This window comes from Punica granatum, chromosome 2 (assembly GCF_007655135.1).
Source record: "Punica granatum isolate Tunisia-2019 chromosome 2, ASM765513v2, whole genome shotgun sequence".
Taxonomy (NCBI): Eukaryota; Viridiplantae; Streptophyta; class Magnoliopsida; order Myrtales; family Lythraceae; genus Punica; species Punica granatum.
Window position 1 is genome coordinate 5,567,998 of NC_045128.1, and position 22,218 is coordinate 5,590,215.

At 41.6% G+C, this 22,218-nt stretch overlaps 2 protein-coding genes across 16 annotated transcripts; both read right to left on the bottom strand.

Moving 5' to 3' along the window:
* Window positions 1-278: 278 nt before the first annotated feature.
* On the bottom strand, window positions 279-6,303 carry LOC116196621 (TMV resistance protein N-like). 6 transcript variants are annotated; one of them, XM_031526448.1, is made up of 7 exons: window positions 5,474-6,303; window positions 5,283-5,383; window positions 4,999-5,128; window positions 4,392-4,915; window positions 2,811-3,918; window positions 2,432-2,719; window positions 279-2,343 (listed from the first exon to the last, which is right to left on the bottom strand). In XM_031526448.1, exons 4-7 carry the CDS (start codon window positions 4,691-4,693, stop codon window positions 571-573), a joined length of 3,471 nt encoding a protein of 1,156 aa, XP_031382308.1. In that variant the 5' UTR covers window positions 4,694-4,915; window positions 4,999-5,128; window positions 5,283-5,383; window positions 5,474-6,303; the 3' UTR covers window positions 279-570. The 6 variants fall into 6 exon arrangements, with proteins under 6 accessions (XP_031382308.1, XP_031382304.1, XP_031382309.1 ...); XM_031526444.1 differs by having other exon boundaries at window positions 4,999-5,383; XM_031526449.1 differs by having other exon boundaries at window positions 4,392-4,912; window positions 5,283-6,303.
* Window positions 6,304-12,366: 6,063 nt separating this feature from the next.
* Window positions 12,367-20,190, bottom strand: LOC116197280 (TMV resistance protein N-like). 10 transcript variants are annotated; one of them, XR_004155016.1, is made up of 8 exons: window positions 19,805-20,190; window positions 19,190-19,719; window positions 17,706-18,813; window positions 17,327-17,614; window positions 15,385-17,242; window positions 14,999-15,255; window positions 14,210-14,409; window positions 12,367-14,094 (listed from the first exon to the last, which is right to left on the bottom strand). XR_004155016.1 is itself a non-coding variant. In XM_031527376.1 (8 exons), exons 1-7 carry the CDS (start codon window positions 19,946-19,948, stop codon window positions 15,011-15,013), a joined length of 3,906 nt encoding a protein of 1,301 aa, XP_031383236.1. In that variant the 5' UTR covers window positions 19,949-20,190; the 3' UTR covers window positions 12,367-13,026; window positions 14,999-15,010. The 10 variants fall into 10 exon arrangements, 8 of the variants coding, with proteins under 8 accessions (XP_031383236.1, XP_031383237.1, XP_031383233.1 ...); XR_004155015.1 differs by having other exon boundaries at window positions 14,210-14,438; XM_031527376.1 differs by lacking the exon at window positions 14,210-14,409 and having other exon boundaries at window positions 12,367-13,026; window positions 15,385-16,698; window positions 16,966-17,242.
* Window positions 20,191-22,218: the final 2,028 nt, after the last annotated feature.

The window sequence follows — 22,218 nt, forward strand, 5'->3', positions numbered from 1 at the left end:
ATTTTACATAGTATCAGAGTGGGTCATACTTTCGCGTACATGTGTGGGCTCACATCATGCCAAGTCTCTTGTCGACTTCTAGTAGTCGAGTGTCTGCTCACGCCCAAGTGTGGCATTTATTGTCAATTGTCGTCGTCCTACGTTCCTTCTGAGCATGGAAGTCCAGTCCCAATGTAGTCAATTCTTGAGGGCGTCACATGACACGTGTAGGTGAATGTTAAAGCCACAAGTTGCCACGTGAGGACCGATGCTGAAAGATATTATGTTCCACACGAAAAAAAATTGAAAAGAAAACCACAGGTTTATAAGATATTAGATTCTACAATATATCAGTTCAATCTTTTGAGTTGAAAATGAACCCAATTGCTTATAAGTTGTGGAAGCGAATTTTACAAAGGGCCCCAATGGAAGTTTAGTCCATACACGCACGCACTGACGTCAATCCGAATCAAGAAGAACAGAAAGTCAAACTCATAAATGCCAGTAGAATAACCAAAGACAACTAAACTAGCTGCTAGATACCCAGGCCCCCGGCCGGTAGGTATTTTATGCAGATGATCGTCCTCCGACTCAAAAGCCAACTAGAGTCGAATCGTTATAGATATGAAGCCCGTTACTCTCCTGCTTTGAGAGATCCGGTAATTTAAGTGCCTTGCTTCCAAAGATGCTCAGCCTCCGCAGATTACTCAGTTCCTCGAGTCCTGGAATTTCCATGATGTTCTCTGACTCTTCTATTCTGAAACCCTCCAGCCTCTGCAACTTGGATAGGTTCGGTAACTTCCTGAGCGACCTGCACCTGCTTATTTCCAGCACCTTCAGTGACTCCAATTCTGCAACCCCCTCAATTTCACTAAGTTGCTCGCAATCATTAAGGCATAAATTCTCCAAATTTTTTGGTAGTTGAGGCAACCGTTCGAGCGACCCACAGCTGTCCATACGTAACATTTCGAGGTTGTGCAAACTGCTGAGACCTCGGATCTCAACTAGCTTTCTGCTGCACGATACAATTAGGGACTTCAAGTTCTTCAACTTGGATAAGTCAGGAAGTCTTTCAACTTCAGAATGAGTGACAGACAGAGCAGTTAAATACCCCAGCCTCTCTGATTCCAGACCATCCAGCTGAGTTAAAGGGCAGCCATTTGTATTCAGATCCTTCAGGGACGGGAGATTGCCAATGCCTTGGATATCGCTGAGCTTGGGGCAATACTTCACCTCTAATCTCGACAAATTCTTCAAGTTCGAAAGGTCTGGCAACCTCTCGAGTGAGCTGCAGGTGATAATTGTCAAAATTGACAGACTTGAGGGAAGCGTGGGGAGGCTTGTAAGTTTGTCACAATAACTAAAATAAAGCTGTTTAAGACGCTGGAGAAATGCGCCTGTCTCTTCCGGTAAGGTATATATCTTCACCCGGTGGAAAGCCATTCTCTTGAGTTTACTTAGGCTAGAGACGCTTTCCAGCTCCGTGAGCTCGAAATCCGCGAACAAAAACAATTCTTTTAGATTAACCAAGGTTGCGAGGTTCAGGGAAGTCAGCTTTGGCGAGTCTTCAACTTTTAGACTAATTAAGCTAGACGGAAGCTCGGGGAGGACCTGAAGATTGTTGCCACTTAGATGAAGGGTCTGCAGGCATGAAAGAGCCCTCATACCTGCCGGGAGGCTCTTTACGTTGCTAAATTTGAAGACCCTCAAGGAGGATAAACTCAAAATGTCATTGGAAATTATTTGGCCTCCCTCTGGCGCCCCCACTGCAAACGTCCAGGCATCGAGCTCTTTGAGCTTCTTTAGCCTTCCCAGGTTACCAGGTAAACAAGTGATATATGTCCCATCAATCTTGAGCAGTTCCAAATTATGTAGATCTCCAACGAAATCCGGCAAACTTCTGACTGTAGTTAGTGACAAGTTCAGTTCAACCAGTGAGGTTAATTGCCCAATGGAGTCCGGAAGTTCCTCTACCGCGGAACCGAATAACGAGAGTCTCTTCAGATTCTCGAGGGATCCAATAGATGCGGAAATTCCACCAAGATATCTACAGTTATTGGCAGATAAAACTTCGAGCTTCTTCATACCACTCGATATAGGTATTTGTTCGACTTCCGTAAAATCAATGAGAAACTCGACTAGTGACTCCATGGAACCCAGTTTTTCTGGCAACTTCTTCAGACTCCCACAATTCCTCAAATTTAAGAGGACCAGGTTCTTTAGAAGCCCTATTGATGGATCAACCCAAACCAACTGATCGCAGCGCTCAAGAATCAAGCTCTCTAAGCTCGGAAACACCGAGAAGTCAGGAGTACTGCTTATTGGGCAATTCATGAGATTGAGAACCTTGAGTTTTAACCCGAACTGAAGAACACAAAAAGAGATGTAAAACAACATTTAGATGGAATGACATTGATAGAAAGCATTTATGTCTGAAAGTAAAAGGTGAGACCTTGATCGAGCTCCAACCGATCCAATCATCATGAATTTTGCTCCTTGACAGATTGAGAACAATTAAGTTCCTCAGAATTAACTTGTTCGGAGGAGATATGTCCTTCCTATGCCAACTCAACCATCTCAGCTGACGGAAAAGATGTTCGAAGTCCCCATCAAGTCTTGCACTGGCGAGTTCAAGAATTCTCAGCCTTGACAGATTCCTAAACATGTCATCGTTAAAACTATCTTCTTCCTCCATGAAATCATATCCTTCTAGACTGATGGCTTCCAATTTTGATGTTCCCTATACTCATAAAAAAAATCGTTAACGGAAGCAGTTTCAAAAAAATTTCATGATCTAAAAGCCGATCTTAAATGCATCGAAAATGTCGTACCAGTTGTTCCACTAATACATCAAATGCATCTTCACCCTGCCACAGCCTACTCCGTCGTCCTGGTTCTTTGTCTTCTAGTTCAACGATACTTCTCCCAAGATCTCTGAGTTGATCGTGCATCCATATTATATTGTCCTCTCCGATTTTAATCAATGACTTTAGTTGGAGGATCTCAATTCCCACATCTGGGGAAATTTTAGCATCTTCCCACACGGGAATAACTAGCCTGACGTCCATTCCAATGAAAAGGCATGCAATGTCAAGGAATATCTCCTTTTGCTCACGTTCCAACCACTCGTAACTTAGCTTCAACTTATCTTGGATGTCGACCATGCCAAGTTTAAATTTCAACTTCTCTATTGTAGCATGCCACATATCCTTCCTTCCACCATAGACGGATAAGAATGATCCCATAACCTCAAGAGCCAGAGGAAGCCGCCCAGTTGTGTTCACGATCTCCAAGGCCTCTTTGACCAAGTCAGGTCTGGGCGACTTATTTCTGAATGCGTGCATGCAGAAGAGCTCTAGAGCAGGACCTTCATCCAGTAATGTGACTTCATACGAATCTTGCACTTGACATTGATCCAAGACTACCTTTTCTCTTGTCGTGATAATGATCCTGCTGCCTTGGCCAAACCAACCAACATCTGCTGCCAGAGCTTTGATCTGGTCAATGTGGTTGACATCGTCGAGAAGAATCAGGACTTTCCGATGGCGAAGCCTTTCCTTAAGCACATTGATTCCTTGCTCTACATTAGCATAGTCCTGTGGCTCAAGCCTTAATATGTCGGAGACTAATTTACTTTGCAGGTATTGAAGGCCTCGGGGATACCGGGATGTTTCTCGGATATCTTTAAGGAAAGAACAACTTTCAAAATTGTCTACGATTTGGTTGTAGACAAACTTGGCTAGAGTTGTCTTCCCTATGCCGCCCATGCCCCATATCCCCAATACCCGAACATGATAATCCATGCCAACTTCTAATTTTTCCACAAGTTCTTCTGCACGATCCTCGATTCCGACTAGGACAGTACCCATTTCCAAATAAGACTTCTTCAGTTCTCTAATGACCTTTGCAACAACTAATTTTATGAACTCACCTCGATGTCTGCAAAGACATGTATCGCTGTCACTTGTCATACCCCTAAAAAAAATATAAAAGAGCCAAAGCAAAATATTGCTGAACTTAAATTAATTTGTGCAGATCCTAGTCTTGAGGTGTTATGCCCCTTGGTCACTGATGGCGAAGGAAACTGATACGATAATGGGCAAATTGTGGAGCCCATACCCAGCAAAAGGGATATGATAAAAATTCTGTGAGATTCAAATCCTATCCCCCGTCGACAGTTGAAGGCTTCACCCTCGATATGAGATCAAGAGCTTGTGTAATTTTCGCTAGGGTCATTTCTTGAGCCCTCTTATTTCCTCTATCCTATTTTTTCCCTTCAAGGTCATGAGTTTACTATATAATGAGGGAATAAAAAGAAAGTAACAGTGTTCTATTCAAATAGATCAAATAGTATTCACGCGAAAAATAGATTACAATGGCCATAACTGAAAAATATAGCAGCATAGAATTGCCTGTTTGCCACTTTATGAAGTTCTAGACCCTTCAGCTTCACAACTTCCTTCAGCGCGTCCCTCCATTCTTGGACCTTGACCCGACCGAACCTCTTCTCGTGCCAGGAGAATGATCTGGCATAACTCCCTGTCTGGTGTTGAGCCTCGTCTGGCGTAATGTCCAGGAATATTGGCATAATCAGCTGTTTGCTCTCCTTCATGGACTTCACCATCTCCGCCACCTCCATGAGGCACCACTTGCTCGATGCATAATCTGCTGAGAAGATGGGGATCCCGATCTTTGCCTGCTTGATTGATTTCATGAGCTTGGGGCCGATCTCTTCCCCTGCACGGAGCTCCTCATTGTCCCTGAAGGTGTGGACACCAGCGTCAACGAGGCTCTGGTAAAGGTAGTCTGTGAATGTCTTCTGGATGTCGGTCCCTCTGAAGCTCAGGAAGACTTCAAACTCGTGGTCCTCTGCTGGATCGTCTGAGGATAAGGATGATGGAACATTGTCGCTTCCACCTACCTCCTGCTGATGCTGCTGCAACAGGACATGTCATAGTAAATACGCACACGCAGTGTGAATTCCCCTATATCTGCCAGAATATTGGTAGATTGCAATACCTGCGAATTGTTCACGTTCGTCCCGTCAGAATTGCCACTTTGCCATCTCTTCTTGAGCAGGAAACGAGTGCCCAGGAAAGCAGCGACGGCAGATGCTGTCACGCAGATTGCAATAGCCAAAGCACGGTACCTGGGATGCTCGTCGGATGCCATAGCAGTATTAGTCCTTTAATTTCCTCTCCTTTCCTTTCTTGTAATTGCCAGAAAACAGAGAGCTCGGAACTATCTGTCACAGCAAAATGTGTATGCTAGGATAATGAATCGAGACGGGAGAATCTAATCACCTCTCTACCCCATTAATGTTTGCCAGAATGAATTCCTTTCTCCGTGAAACAAGCTACCGTGAGAGCATCCCTCGCTACTTTTTCTCTTTCTTTCTTTGTTTCTGTGAAGGCGAACAACGAAGACTGACACAAACAGAAGACTCATGAAAATTCCAAAGTATCTCATGGCAGCATATTATAGACATGCTCACAGTTCGGATAGCTTTGGCCTTTCCTAGACGTCTGGGTTGCCGTATCCTGCAGTTTTGCCCTTCTTATTTTCAATTTTGAAGCAGAATGAGGCCGTAAAGCCTCGTCTGACTTCGTGATCAGGTGGTAAGAAGTGCTTTTGCTATCGGTAAAATTAATTAAGGACGTTGGCAGCTTTTTGTTACTTTTGAATGCATAAAAGAAAAGGCTATAGACAAATGACTTAACTTTATTCTTTTTAATCCAGACAAATCACTCGACTCAATCGCCTTTTCTTTTCTCAACTTGTTGCACGTCGCTTTAGTCGGCACTGGTGCTTCAATCTTTTATTTTAGCAGAGCGTAGTATGTATCGGTCGATGTTTGTTCTGCATATAATCTCAGTGCCATCTGAGAACGAGGACAATGGATCGGTGCTGCTTCCATCTGTCTCCTGCAGTTAGAGAACGTCACGCTATACACAGATATTTTGTGTTTTGTGATAGACATACCAAATCGAATTGAACGCAATATATGATTAAAATCTCATCTTGGTGAAATTATTCTCATCCTTCTTGTTGGAACTAAGGATTCTGCTGTCCCTTCTTGAAGAAGAAACGGGTACCAATGAAAGCAGAGATGATCAACGATGCTATTGCACAGACTGCAATAGGCAAAGCATTGCGCCGAGGAGAAGGCTTATCAGAACCTTCCATAGCAGCAGATTCAAATGGAGCGCTCGTACAGCAAAACGTGTATGTGACTATTAGGAAATATTAGGGAATATTTTCTAATATTCCCTGATAGTGACGATACAGAAAACAAAGGGTTGTGATCATGTCATTCTGTCAATTATTTAAATGCAACGCTAAAATGCGAAATCATTGTCCTCTATTTATATGTAGGGAAATATATAAAATTTCATATGACGTGCTTATCCGGTGCATAATTTTTTCTAAAGTATCCTTGTCTTATCTATTGCTTTATCGTCATGTCATGCTTTTCCTTTTTAAAAAGCAAAAGCAGAGTAAGACATGGCAATGTGACATTTTACCGACAGACGATCCAGCGATGTTAAATTTTCTGTAAGCGGTTGAGGGGTTAGAGGAGTAGACATCTACGTCAGCTTCGTAGCCGAGATGTCAGATTCTCTCTCAACTAATTAAGCTTTCCTGGCTTCTGCTTCATTCTGTTGCATACAGTACACATCATCTATTGACTTTCTGCGATATTTGCAGAGGAGTTTTATTATTGAAGCTAAACACAATGGCTCCAGATTGTAGAAATTTCAAGCAGTGATTTTCATGTCTCCAGTCCCCTCTGATTGATTCGTACTTTAGAATTTCCTTTGAATTTGATGGACATGGTTCACTGTATGGCTTTAATCTTGGCGAAGCAGGTTTCTGCAATTTTTTTTTTTTTAATCAGCAGCAACCCAGAACCCATGCCAGGGCAGTAGGAGGCGCTGAGGCGGCCTTTTCCTTGGCCAGAAATGCAGCAAAATCAGAAAAGACAGAAGCTTTGACGAAACATGTGGGTCATGTCTTCGACGAAACACTAAATAGAAAATTAAGTTTAAATTGGCCTCATATTTTGAGGGCGTGTGTGCGTGTGGGATGGGGAAACAGTTTGAGGGAATCCCTAATCTGGCCGTATGTTAACTGGGGAGAACAACCGATTTTGTGCGACCAAACATAATATTCTTTGAGACATTTCCTGCATTTTCTTTAGCATCAGGGGAATCCTCATTCGGCCAAATAATATCGATAAAATATGTAGCCCGTCATGTGAAATGCAAGCTATGCGGTGTGTTTTCTGCTTGGTATAGGGTAACTGGCCGAAAATCCCGAAAAGGATGCTACTGGTTGTCCAATTTACTCGACTATTGAAGTCATCCTGATTTTCCTCGGAAATTGCAACTGTTCATCTGCGCACCACTGCGGAAGGCGAACGGATTTCTAATTGTTGGGCCGGTTTCTCTCCTATATGGAGAATGATGAGGGCGGGTGATGGAAGTAATCCCACATGGAAAAATTGAGAGGAAATCCATAGGTTTATAAGAGATAATGGTCTAGCAACCCATTGACTTAAGCTTTTGGGTTGCGGATGGGCCCAAGTCTCAAGTAAGCCCATGGATTTTTCCCAACAGTGGTATCAAAGCCCAAGGTAACGATCCTGGAGAAGTGCACACGCTATGCGTGGAAACCCACACCGCGCCAAGGCCCGAGTGTGGAACTCGTGGCTAGTGAATGGCCTAACAATTGGTATCCGAGTTCGGAAGTAAAAAGCCCGGCTCGAAGTCCTCCATATAGTCCAGAATGGGGGGGAATTGTTGGGCCGTGACCTAACAATTGGTATCCGAGTCCGGAAGTAAAAAGGCCGGCTCGAAGTCCTCCATATAGTCGAGAATGGGGGGAATTGTTGGGCCGGTTTCTCTCCTATATGGAGAATGATGAGGGCGGGTGATGGAAGTAATCCCACATGGAAAAATTGAGAGGAAATCCATAGGTTTATAAGAGATAATGGTCTAGCAACCCATTGGCTTAAGCTTTTGGGTTGCGGATGGGCCCGAGTCTCAAGTAAGCCCATGGATTTTTCCCAACACTAATTTCCTCAGGAGCCAATTCATGTCAATGCCTTGTCCAACAGGCCATCACAGCATATGTTTGCTCTGCTTTGTCATGGATATTACCTTTGTCAATCTCTGTTTGTACTGCGGCATCTCCTTCCTCTGCTTCAGGAAACTCATTCCTCAGAGCGGATTTGGTGTTTGTAAACCATTTCCAGGAGAAGAACACTATTATAGGGACAGATCTACATTCGTCAACTCTAGTGTGCTCATCTTTCCCGACTCCAAATATAACCTCTCTGTTGTAACAAACGAGATGCTCAAACGAGATGAGATGCCAAATCCGACATTTTCATATACATTTGCATGCATGTATATATACAGTGGAAGTCCAAGGCTGGAGTTAATGGACTGAGGCCATTATGCCCACAAGGCCTCCAATGTTCTCCCATAGCCGATAATACCTTCTTTTTATTTAATTTTTTAATTATTTCCTTCTTGAAGCTTCCCACCGTTTCTGTAATTTCGATTGCTTAATTTTTCGGGCTGTGTTCTTCAAAAGAAAAGCAGAGGAAGAGAAAACACAGAGAGAGAGAGAGAGAGAGGGGGGGGGGGGGGGGGGGGGGGGGGGGGGGGGGGGGGGAGGAACATAGTAGAATGAAAGAGGTGAGAGCTCCATTGAGAGTTTGGGCTGGATTACGGTAGAGGAGGAAGGAAAGAAATCGAGAGGATGACAGGGGAGCAAGAGACAGCAACGAAGAACCGAAGGGGTGATAGGCTATGCCGATAGTGGGTGGGAAATTCGAAGTCATTCCAAGGGTAGTGTTTATATTGCAATTGGTTAATAAATGGGCGTGGTAGGTATGTATTATTAAGCTGACGTTGTTCAATTTTCTTCCTCTCTCTTCTTTCTCTTGAAACTTGGCAGGAACGTGGTGTGGAGCAGAGCATGGATATGTGATATGAATGGGAATAGCAAGGGCAAGCATGCTTAGTATATATATAGCTAGCCTTGCATGTACCCCCTTTTTTTTTTGGTTGATTGCATTTTCATGCTGGGAATTTAATAGAAATGGGCAGTGGGCTCTTTTAAATTGGAGCAGTAAATAAGATGGACGTGTTTGTTAAGCTTGCATTTGTTTCGACAATTGCGACGTTGTGGAGATTTGGGTATCTTTCGCCGTGTATATGTACCCATTTAAATACATGTATATCTCCTGTTCTTTGACTTTTGTTACACATACTTGTATGTCATTTCTTCTCAAGTCAAGAGTTGGTTTGTATGAGTTCATTAAGGCTACAAATTGAAGAAATTAGATGTTTTTGCTTGATGGTTAATTGAGTATGGAGACTAACTTTATTGGGTTTGCTGCTTAGCTGCTTATTGGCAATTGGATGTCGAGCGCCTTTGCACTTACTGATTCAAAGTGATTATGAGATAGTAACATGTTTTAATGAGGAATTGAGGAGTAAGGAAAATTGAATACTGATTGGTTGATAGCAAGGAGTAGAGATGGGATGAGCCTGTGTATGGAAGCAATTTTAGCTTTAATGAAAATGGAGAAACAATTAAAAAGGCTGGCATGTAATGTTATTATTATGCATATTATCTTATTCGTATGTAGGTGCTTGTAATTAATAGGAACTGAGGACACTGAGTTTGTATCCGGAAGGCTCCATTCAGTGCTTGTCATTGGGAATAATTTGTGAATACTTTATTCAATTGTGAAATGATATATATTTATGTATATATATTTATATGGACTAATTTGGGGAAAAGATAGACTGTAATTGAGAACTTAGTCGATGATATCTTTAGTAATGTGATATGACTCAGTTTGCTGGTGCTATTGTTTGATTACAACTGCTAATACGTTCAGAAAGGGGATGTGATATGAATGAGTGTGTTGGCGTTATTGTTTGAATGTAGGCATGAGACTGGTAGACATGGTAGAATAGGAATAGGGGCCTGTCGACCGTTGGATCCGGCGACTGATCGGCTGCTGGACCCGACATAATATAAAAATGGAACATGATCGGCCGTTGGACTCGACAGAATAGAAATAAGGGCCTGATCGGCAGCTGGACCCGTTACAATATAAAAAGGGAGAGATTGAGATACATTGATGATATTGAGATTGCCATTGAGATTGAGATATGTTATGGGAGTTCTGGAGGTTGAGGGAGAAGATGTAAGGAGATAGGAGATAGAATCATGTCGAGTCATGGTATCTTTATGAATGGAACCTCATGGTTTTATTTTGTGGATGCAAGAGTTGTTTGTTTGTGATCGAGTTCGGCATGTGAAAGTAGCATATGTGAATGTAATAATACTGGCTTAATATGGCAATATTACTTGCTTGTGCTTGAAATTGTTGCCTGAGGTTATTGTGATATATGTGATGGTTGTTAGAGCTTGTCTGCGATTGTTGTGATTGTTAAGTAGCGTGTTCTGGTTGCCTGAGCTCGATATTTTAAGTGTATGTATATGTATTCTTCATATTTGTTATGTGGTGCTGATAGGGGTGAATTCTAACAACTCCGTGTTACTATAATGATACTAAATTGCTTTGGAATTTGTGCTCATTGAGATGTATCTCATACTCTACATATTCTTTTTCGGATGAGCTAGAGGATAGCTAGGTTGCACATGGAGAAATATTTTGACATCGGGATCAACTTGAAGGACTTCTAGAGAGATTCTTATACCTTAGAAGTATTAGCTTATGTATAAGATGCTTAATAAATATGTCACGACTTGGAAAAATCTTGTTTAGCTATTCATGGGTGATGAGAACATGAGAGATGTTTCTTTTGGAGATGAATATTTTCTTCTAATGCATTTATGATATAATTGGGTGAAATCTTTTAAAATTGGAAATTTCATGAGATTGATAACCATGTTCATATTTTGAGTAGAAATTTAGAATTTTAGAGGAAATGCTGCTGAAAGTTTGGGTCGTAATATTATAGTAATGAGAAATCGAAAAATAAACGACATAATACGTGGTAAAAATCTCAAAATGAGAGAAACGAAAAACAGGGTATTACAATAGAGCTCACATTCTCGTTTCTTACCCCCTTTTATAAGACCCAACCCGAGAAGAGTTACTCAATCCTTTCAATTCTCACGATCCTCTTACTATATGAACCCTATAGACTCCAAGAGAATAACTCGGAAATTTCTCAAAAAGATTATACGTGGTCCTCACTCAATGTGTCCTGCTCAAGACTTCTCATATCGTATATATAGCTACAAAGAACCCCAAATATTTTATAGAATATATCCAAAATCTCTCTGAACCATTTAGGAAAATTTCCCATTTGAATACATTCTGATTTGCAACAAAATTGGTCCAAAACGGAAACCGAATCATGAGAATATCTCACTCAGCCATCTGTGCCTTAGCATGGAAAACTGTGCCTCAACATCGAAATTCTGGCGCCTCAGTAAAGCTGTGCCTAACCGCACTATGGTCTACGCCCCAACAAACTTTGTAGATTCCTCATCCTTCTCTTTGAACAATCTTCATTTTTATTTCCAGGCATTCGAGTCTTCAAGTATTCCAAGCTTGATGCAAGACATCTCCAACACTCTCCAAATTTTGTAGCTTAGCAAGGGGTTCATCCTTCAACATGAAATTCCCGGACAAAACCAACGTTATTAGATTGGTCAAGTCCGCGAGGTTCGGGGAAATTCAGCAGTGGTGAGCCTTCAATTGTGAGATTAATTAAGCTTGATGGAATCTCCCCGCAAATATATGAGTTGTGCAAGTAATAAAGAGGTGAGAAAAGTATTGTCCCATAGAGAATTGCGCCAATAATATCGCCAAGCATCGATATTATCACACTCGGATAATAGTCATGCCAATCGATATTATTTTGAGATGTAAACTAGAGAACAAACTAAACCAGCAAGATATTAACTACTTCAGTTACAAAAATCAATGATAAGGAAACCTAGGATCCCGACTTCCTTTGATGTTCTTTAACCCCTTACACACTCTCTCGGTTTACTAAATGGATGATTGCACTACCTCGGGATTCTTGTACTTTTTCCTAAGTATCGTCTTAGTTGCTTAGGAAAACATATTTAATCTAACCAAAATCCTATATTTCTACGGCCATTGCAATCAGACAAGATTCATTATTAGATTCTATCCCAACTCTTGGGTGCCTAAGGCGTGCAAGTATATTCCTATCTCTACACGCAAATCAACTCGATTAAACAACTAATTGAAGTCAAACAAAGGCTATTTTACACCCTTCTAAACCTTCACTCACTCCATCGAGTTTGTTTGGGCCACAAGGATGTTATTGGTCATCAATTGACAACATGCATTAAGTATGGAGATAAAATAAGCACTTCATAACATTCCATAAACCGATCAAGAGAGTACTCCAAATCAAAATACACCAAGTTTTATCGGAATCCTAGAAGTCAAGCTTAGCTCATATCCAAGATAGTCATCACAAGAACATAGATTAACATTATACAAGAAAGAGAAGAGAAAGATGAAGAGAAAACTCGGTAGGTCACCCGACTTCCCGTCTTCGACTCAAGCCTTAGCCCTCCCTTGAACCCAAAATGCTTCAGCTCTATTGAGCCCTCTCTTTCCCTCTGTTTTTCGTTCAGCTCAGCCCAGGAAGAAGGAAAATAATCAAGAGAGAATGACAAAACGAACAAAGAGGAAGAAGATAAGAAGTAGTGATGGGATGGGAATGATGGTGATGCCTTCTTTTTCTTTGCATCCCCACGAGCCTTCCTTCTCTTCCCCACAATCTTCTAATTTTATCTCTCTTTCATCAAAGTGGATACACCAAGGACAAGACAATCTTGAATTTTCGGTATATTCAAAGGGATGGCAGAGAGGGCAGAGTTGCGACTTTCAGAAAAGGTTGCAACCTCATGACCCTATTGCCCCTTGCTTCTTCAAGAGGAAAGTTGCAACCTTCAACTGAGGTCGCGACTCCCACTATTCCAACTTCGATCCTTCTTCTGAAACACCTACCAACAATCATCAAACGCTCCCATGAGTGTCGAACAAAGTAAAAGATGTACTAAAGACTTAACGACTCCCTCCGAGCCTTAACTTAACACAAAAACATCGAAACAACACATTTTGCTGAAGACTAAACTGACAATATAGCAAAAATGGGAATATAAAACAACTCTAATTAGAGGTTATCAGAAGCTCAGTGAGGTCTGAAGAGTCTTGTGCTCTCTCAAAAAGTCTTCCACGAGAGTCGCTGTATGACAAGTTCAGCTCGAGCTAGCGATGACTTTAATTGCCCAATGGAGTCTGGTAGTGGTCCTAATTTTTGACAAGAGTCCACGAGAAGCAGACCTCCTTAAGTTTCGATGAATGTTCAGTCATGGTTACCAAAAAAAGCTGACATTGAACATAGAAATGAAACAAAAGGGAAAAGAATGAGGAGGAGAATGTTATTTTTTTCCCCTCAATATTTCCCTTTTAAAATGAGGGAAAAAATTTCTGCTTAAATCCAACATGAAAGAACTTTCTTTTAGTGCACAAGAAAAAAAAGTTAGTTCTAGTTTGAGGTTTACCCTTTATTAGGCTGATCCAAGAATTAAAGGGCTTATTGAACTTTCGGATATCATGGTGCACATTAAAAAAAAATGGCAGTCATCGCTTCCTTTTTCTTTAAATCCCTCTGTATAAATGAGCCACTTCACTTTGAAATAAAACCGACTTTCAGATTCAGTTGAGATTGATTCCAGTTCATCAAAATAGAATCATTCGGGAAAAAAAGGGGGTTAGTATTAGGACCCACTAAGCTCTTATATTCATAGTTGGCACGTGAAGATCTTCTCGTAGGTTTATCGAGTGCTAATTTGGCAAAGAGTTATCTTCACTACAAGCTGGAATTAATAGAATAAAGACGGAAACAAAATAATGGATAACAAATAACAACGGATATATGCGTGGAAAACCGTGCAAGGGACTACCATATGGGTTAAGGGACAAAGATTCCACTATGTAATAGCACGTTACACAGGTTCTAATCTAGCAATGTGGACCGTAACTAGATTGGGACCTACCGCTCTCTCCACCTGAAAATCCAACATATTAAATCTTGTTATTAATATACGTAAACCCAGAAAAATATCTCCAATTACTATATACAGTTGCCACATATTATATATTAATTCTGGAGGTGTTCTGCACCTTGGTCATGTGTTTTTCACCGATGGTGGGGGCTCCTTTCATAGGCGAAGGAAACTGATAAAACAATGGGCAAATTGTCGAGCCCTCACGCCCAGCAAAAGAGATATTATAAAAAGTTCTGCGAGATTCAATCCCATCCCCAGCCATTTGCAATTTGCAGTTTCTTTTTAATATCTTCATGTGGCGCCGGACCAGTTGCCCTGCCAACAGTTGCAAGGCTTCACCCTCGCTATGAGATCAAGAGATTGTTTAATTTTGGTTAGGATAATTTCTCGAACCCTCTTATTTCTGCTATCCTATCTATTCCCTGCAAGGCCGTGACTTTTCTTTAAATTCGTTAGGATAATTTCTCGAACCCCTTATTTCTCCTATCCTATCTATTCTCTTCAAGGCCATGACTTTTGTATAAATTCCCGAGTTCAGTGATTTTTTTTTTGCTGACCAGTGGCTAAAAATTCAGTCATAGGAAATGTTGTTCGTACTTGAAGAATAACGTTTCGTACAAAAAGAATAATATTTCGTACAAAAACATCAGTCGACTGCATGTATTGCATATACGGATCAGTTGGCTAATGCTTTTGTACGAAATGTTACGAAATGTTATTCTCCAAGTACGAATAAATTTTGTATGACTGAATATTTAGTCACTGAACCAAACGTTTTTTTAAAATTCCCGCGCGGGGGCGGAGGAGGAGTAAGGGTTCTATTCAGATAGATTGATAGTACTCACGAGAAAAATAGATAGAATAGCCGAGAAGTGAAAAATATGAAGCAGCAAAGAGTAATTACCCGTTTGCCATTTTATATAGTTCCGGACCCTTCAGCTTCACAGCTTCCTTCCGCCCGTCCCTCCACGCTTGGACCTTCTCCTGACCGAACCTCTTCTCGTGCAGGGAGAACACTTTGGAATCCAGGAATATTGGCATGATTAGCTGTTTGCTCTCCCTCATGGACTTCACCATCCCTGCCACCTCCATGAGGCACCACTTGCTCAATGCGTAATTGGGCGTAATGTCCAGGAATATTGGCATGATCAGGTTGGAAATCTGCAGAAAGAGGGATGTCAACGGAGTGAAAATAACAGTTAATTAGCATCGACAAATCAGCAATTTCTCAAATCAGAAGTAAAAAAGATTGAAAAGATATAAACTAAAAGCTGTGAAAAGACATCATACCTCCCTGCATTTGCGCAATCTGGTTTGACCAAGTAAACAGGGCACCGGTAGGCCTAGTTAAGGGAGTGTTGCTGTGAATTGGACCATAAAATATTAGGCTTTGCGGAATTCTCGTTAGTAACAGCCCATTACTCTGCTGCTTTGAAAGATCGGGTAACTTAAGTGCCTTGCATTGAAAGATGTCCAACGCCCTCAGATTACTCAGTTCCTCGAGTCCTGGAATTTCCGTGATGTTCTCACAACCTGCCATCATTAAGATCTTCAGCCTCTGCAACTTCGATAGGTTTGGTAACTTCTTGAGCGATCTGCACCCACTGATGTCCAACTCCAGCAGTGACTCCAATTCTGCAATCGCATCAATTTCACTAAATTGCTCGCAACCTGTAAGGCATAATTGCTCCAAAGAGTTTGGAAGCACTGGCAAGCATTTGAGCGATGTGCAACAGGCCATCGATAACATTCTCAGGCTGTGCAAACTGCTGAGACCTTGGATCTCAACTAGCTTACCGCTAAACGGTACACTTAGGGACTTCAAGTTCTTCAACTTGGATAAGTCGGGAAGTCTCTCAACTTGAGACCAAGCGGCAGATAAAGCAGTTAAAGACTTGAGCCTCTCCGACTCCAGACCGTCCAGCTCAGTTAAGGGGCAGGAATCTGTATTCAGATACTTCAGGGACAGGAGATTGCCAAGGCCTTCAATTTCCCTGAGATTGCCGCAATTCATAACCTCTAACATCGACAAATTCTTCAAGTTTGACATGTCTGGCAATCTCTCAAGTGAGTCACAGGCTGTAATTCTCAAAACTAACAGACTTGAGGGAAGAGCGGGGAGGCTTTTTAGTTCAAGACAAAAACGAATATCGAGCTCTTTAAGACGATGGAGAAATGCACCTGTATCTTCCGGTAAGGTAGATATCTTCACTGACTGCAAAGTCATTTCCTCGAGTTTCCTCAGGCTGGAGATGCTTTCCAGCTCCTTGAGCTCGAAATCATTAAACAAAATCAGTTCTTTCAGATTAACCAAGTTTGCAAGGTTCAGGGAACTCAGTTTTGAAAAGGCTTCAACTCTTAGACTAATTAAGCTAGATGGAAGCTTGGGGAAGGTCAGAAGATTGCGGCAGCGAACTAAATCAAGGGTCTGTAGGCATGAGAGAGCCCTCATATCTGCCGGGAGGCTCTTTACCCTGCGAACTTTCAAGATCCTCAAAGAGGATAGACTCAGAATTTCATTGGAAATTATTTCGGCTCTTTCTCGCTCCAGTGAAGACCAAGAGGCGTCCAGCACTTTGAGCTTCTTCAAGCTTCCCAGGTTACCTGGTAAACAAGTGATATCCGTGTGATCGATCTTGAGCAATTCCAGATCATGTAGATCTCCAACAAAATCGGGCATACTTCTGATTTTAGTTTGCGACAAGATCAATTCAACCAATGAGGTTAACTGCCCAATGGAGTCTGGAAGTTCCTTTAGGCCAGAATCTTTTAATGATAGTTTCCTCAAGTTCATGAGGGATCCGACAGATGCGGGAATTTCATGGAGAGATCTACAACTATTTGCAGATAAAACTTCGAGCTTCTTCATACCTCTAGATATTGGTATTTCTTTGACCCCTGTACTATCAATGAGAAACTCGACTAGTGACTCCATGGAACCCAATTGTTCCGGCAACTTCTCCAGTCCCCAACAACCCCTCAAATTTAGGAGGATCAGGTTCTTTAGAAGCCCTATTGACGGATCAATGTAAAGCAACTGCATGCAGGACTCGAGAATCAAGATTTCCAAGCTCGGAAATGCTGAGAAGTCAGGAGTTCTGCTTATTTGGCACTCTCTTAGATTGAGAACTTTGAGCTTCGACCCGAACTGAAGAACACAAAAGAGAGGTAAGAAAACTATTTAGATGGAATCACATTGATAGAAATCATTGTTGAAAGTAACAGGTGAGACCTTGATCGAGCTCCAACCGGTCCAATCATCATGAATTAAGCTCTTTGACAGATCGAGAACAATTAAGTTCCTCAAAACTAAATTCATCGGCAGAGACATGTTCTCTCTGTGCCAACTCAACCATGTCAGCTGGCGGAAAAGATTTCGAAAGTTCCCATCAAGTCTAGCGCCGGCGAGTTCAAGAACTCTCATCCTTGGAAGATTCCTAAACATGTCATCATTAAGATGATCTTCTTCCTCCATGAAATGATATCCTTCTAGACTGATGGCTTCCACTTTTGATGTTCCCTATTCTCATAAAAAACATCGAAAACAGAAGCGGTTTCAAACAATTTTCATGATCTCAAAGCCGATCTAAATTACATCAAAAATGTCATACCTGTTTTTCCACTAATACATCAAATGCAACTTCACAGTGCCACAGCCTACTCCGCCGTCCTGGTTCTTTGTCTTCTTGTTCAACAATGCTTCTACCGAAATCTCTGAGTTGATCGTGCATCCATATCGTATTGTCCTCTCCGATTTTAATCAACGACTTTAGTTGGAGGATCTCGATTCCCACTTCTGGGGAAATTTTAGCATCTTCCCACATGGGCATCACTAGCCTGATGTCCATTCCAATGAAAAGGCATGCAATGTCAAGGAATATCTCCTTTTGCTCACGTTCCAACGACTCGTAACTTAGCTTCAACTTATCTTGGATGTCGACCATGCCAAGCTTGAATTTCAACTTCTCTATCGTAGCATGCCACATATCCTTCCTTCCACCATAGACAGATAAGAATGATCCCATAACCTCAAGAGCCAGAGGAAGCCGTCCAGTTATGTTCACGATCTGCAATGCTTCTTCGGCCAAGTCAGGTCTGGGCAACTTATCTCTGAATGCGTGCATGCAGAAGAGCTCTAAAGCATGACCTTCATCCAGTAATGGGACTTCATACAAATCTTGCACTTGAAATTGTTCCAGGACATCCTTTTCTCTGGTAGTGATGATGATCCTGCTTCCTCGGCCAAACCAACCAACATCAGCTGCCAAAGCTTTAATCTGGTTGATGTGGTCCACATCATCGAGAAGAATCAGGACTTTCTTTTGGCTAAGCGTTTCCTTAAGCACATTGGTTCCTTCCTCTACAGTAGCATAGTCCTGCTGCTCAAGCTCTAATACGTCGGAGACCAATTTACTTTGTAAGTATTGAAGGCCTCTGGGATACCGGGATGTTTCTCGGATATCTTTAAGGAAAGAATTACTTTCAAACTTGTCTACAATTTGGTTGTAGACAAACTTGGCTAGAGTTGTCTTCCCTATGCCGCCCATGCCCCAAATCCCGAATACCTGAACCTGATAGTCTATGCCAACTTCTAATTTTTTCACAAGTTCTTCCGCACGATCCTCGATTCCAACAAGGACAGTACCCATTTCCAAGTAAGACTTCTTCAGTTCTCTAATGATCTTTGCAACAACTAATTTTATGAACTCACCTTGATGTCTGCAAAGACATATATCGTTGTCACTTGTCAAACTCAAAAAAAAATAAAAATAAATAAAGAAGAAGAGCCAAAGCAAGAAATTAGAAATAAGCAAAATATTGCTGAACTTAATTAATCTGCGCAGACCCTAGTCTTGAGATGTTCTGCCCTTTGGTCACCGATGGTGAAGGAAGCTGATAAAATAATAAGCAACTATTATTTTTTTCCCCTCGATATTTCTCTTATTTCCCCTATCCTATTTATTCCCTTTAAGGCCATGAGTTTTCTTTGTAATGGGGGGAAAATAACAGCATTGAATTCAAATAGATAGAATAGTATCCACGCGAAGAATAGATAGAATAGCCGAGAAGTGAAAAATATGAAGCTTAGAGTTACCCGTTTGCCACTTTATTAAGTTCCAGACCCTTCAATTTCACAACTTCCTTCAGCCCATCCCTCCACGCTTGGACCTTCTCCCGATCGAACCTCTTCTCGTGCTGAGAGAATGGTTTGGCGTAACTCCCTGTCTGGTGTTGGACCTCACCTGGCGTAACGTCCAGGAATATTGGCATGATTAGCTGTTTGCTCTCCTTCATGGACTTCACCATCTCCACCACCTCCATGAGGCACCATTTGCTCGATGCGTAATCTGCGGAGAAGATGGGGATCCCTATCTTTGTCTGCTGGATTGATTCCATAAGCTTGGGGCCGATCTCCTCCCCTACGCGGAGCTCTTCATTGTCCCTGAAGGTGCGGACCCCAGCATCGATGAGGCTATGGTAGAGGTAGTCTGTGAATGTCTTCCGGGTGGCGGTCCCCCTGAAGCTCAGGAAGACTTCATACTCATGGCCTGTCGCTGGATCGTCTGAGTCTGAGGAGTCGGATGATGGAACATTGTGGCTTCCCTCTACCTCTTGCTGATGCTGCTGCAGCAGGACATGTCATAGTAAATACACACACACGCAGGGTGAAATCCCTCATATCTGCCAGAATATTGGTAGATTGCAATACCTGCGAATTGTTCACATTCATCCTGCTCGAGTTGCCACTTTGCCATCTCTTACGAGCTTGAAGGAAAGCAGCCACGAGGACCGATGCTGTCGCACAGATTGCAATAGCCAAAGCACGGTACCTAGGATGTCTGTCGGATGCCATAGCGGACGGGTCCTGTAATTTCCTCTTCTTACCTTTCCAGTTGCCAGCAAACAGAGAGACAGGTTAGCTCAGGACTCCTGTCGCAGCAAATTGTGCATAATGAAATAAGAAAGGAGAATCGATCTCCTTATGGCCAACTGAAGTCAGCCGGCCGGGAATCAATTCATTTTTTCCGTGGAACACGGAACCGTGAGAGCATCTGCCCTGCCACTTTTTCTCTTTCTTGCTTTCTTTCTTTGAAGGCGAAGGATAAAGACTGGCAATAAACAGAAAACTCACGAAAATTCCAAAGTATCTCATCATGGCAGCAAATTATCGACTTGACTCGCGGCCCAGGGTGTTTTGGCCCTTCCTATACATCAGGGTTGCTGTACCCCGCATTTTTACCTTTTCGATTTTCAATTTTCAACAAAATGATTCCATAAAGCTCTGTCTGACTATGTGATCTGAGGTCAAAAGGAATGTTTTTGCGATCTGTCAATTTTGGTTTCACTTTTATATTTAATTAAGGATGTTGGCACTAAAGAGGGTGTAGCGCACGCGCTCACTTGGCAACCAAGAGGTTTCAAATTTGATATTTGTGGTAGGATAGTGACACTTAACTCAATTGTCTTATTTTTCTCGACTTGTTCCACATCAATTTAACCGGCAGTAATACTATAATATTTTACCAACAATCTATATTTTAGCAGAATGTAGAATGTATTGTTCGATGATTTCTTCTGAATATAATCTCAGTGCCATCTGAGGATGAGGACGATGATCGGTGCTGCTTCCATCTGTCTCCCGCAGTCAGAGACCATCACATTATACAAATATAAATTTTAAGTTTGGAGATAAACATTCGAAATTGAATTGTACACAAATACGCAAATAAAATCTCATACAGGTGAAATATTCTCATCCTTCCTGCTGGAAATAGGATTTCGCAGTCTCTTCTTGAAGAAGGAAGGGATTCCGATGAAAGCAGAAATAATGACCGAGACCATTGCACAGACCGAAGTAGGCAAAGTGTGGCGCTGAGGAGAATGCTTATCAGAACCTTCCATAACAGCAGATGCAATTGAAGTACTCATACAGCAAAACGTATAAGTGATCATACAGAAAGAGGAAAAAAAAGTTGTGATCATATCATTAGGTCGATTATTTAAACAACATACTAAAGTGCGAAATCATTGTCTGCTCCTGATTTGTAGTGGGATATATAGTATTATATGAAGTGCTCCTCCGTGCAGAATTCGTTCTAAAGTATCCATATCTATTCTTTCTTTCACGCTCATGTTTTTCCTCTGTGAAAAGCAAAAGTCGAGAAAGGCATCATATTTCCTTTGTGTGTGTGTGTGTATGTTGCTGGCACTGTAACAGCCGGAAATATATACACACACACACACTATATATATGTATGTATATATTGTGCAGATTGTTAAATATGGGCTTGAAAAACATTTGGAGCCCACGTGGCCCAAATAACTTCCCTTGAGCCCATAAATTTCCACCGCCTCTTTTTCATCTCTGCAATTTTTTTTTTGGGGGGGTCGAGAGGCTTCTCTGTTCAGGCAAAAGAATAAGAAACCCGGGGGGGAGCCCAAGGGAAGTTTAGCTTGAAAACAGAGATGGACAACTCTGCGAGGAAAACAAAAACCGAGAGAGAGGAAGGGCAAGGAAGACCAAACTTGGGGTTCTTGATTACTAAGTTGATTTTCCATATCCTAGATGCTCTTATTTATTACGTCTAGATGCAGGTTAAGTCACTTCCCTCCATCTCAATTCAGCTTAGGGTTCTGACCCGTGATTTATATTTTCCTATAAGTTGGTTTTTTGTTTTGGTTTAAGCATCACTATTCAGTACTTCTTACTCGAATTAGGGCATGGATTGGAATTGGAGAAGTTAAATTGAAGTGTGTACCTAAACCATGGAAGTGATTATACAAAGAAGTGTATTGCTGATCTGATTGATGTTATGCATACATGCACCGACTGATTGAGATGCACTTTCATAGCTTAGACATGTCATGATGAGGGATGACTATGTTTTAAAGGTTTCTGTTGTTGTTGGGCTATTTAAGATACTATATTGAGTTTGTCTTGGTGAATGGATTGATGTTTCCAATTGAGTCCTATGGATGGTAATTTATTTTTTTGGCTGATTCCTTTCTGACCTTGGGCTGTTTGGGTGAAACTTTATGAGATAAGATTTGATGGTAATTGTAATTATAAGAGTGTTTCAATCGGTGGTCGTGATAAAAAGGTTTGATTAATTAGTGGTTCTG

Excerpts from the sequence above, each read along its gene's own strand:
- LOC116197280 (XM_031527369.1), bottom strand. The coding sequence starts at position 19,948 with ATGGCATCCGACAGACATCCTAGGTACCGTGCTTTGGCTATTGCAATC. Across the intron at positions 19,720-19,804 it reads TGAATGTGAACAATTCGCAG|CAGCATCAGCAAGAGGTAGA; the intron begins GTATTGCAATCT and ends GTCCTGCTGCAG. Across the intron at positions 17,615-17,705 it reads ATGTATTAGTGGAAAAACAG|GGAACATCAAAAGTGGAAGC; the intron begins GTATGACATTTT and ends TTATGAGAATAG.
- LOC116196621 (XM_031526444.1), bottom strand. The coding sequence starts at position 5,151 with ATGGCATCCGACGAGCATCCCAGGTACCGTGCTTTGGCTATTGCAATC. Across the intron at positions 4,916-4,998 it reads CGAACGTGAACAATTCGCAG|CAGCATCAGCAGGAGGTAGG; the intron begins GTATTGCAATCT and ends GTCCTGTTGCAG. Across the intron at positions 2,720-2,810 it reads ATGTATTAGTGGAACAACTG|GGAACATCAAAATTGGAAGC; the intron begins GTACGACATTTT and ends TTATGAGTATAG.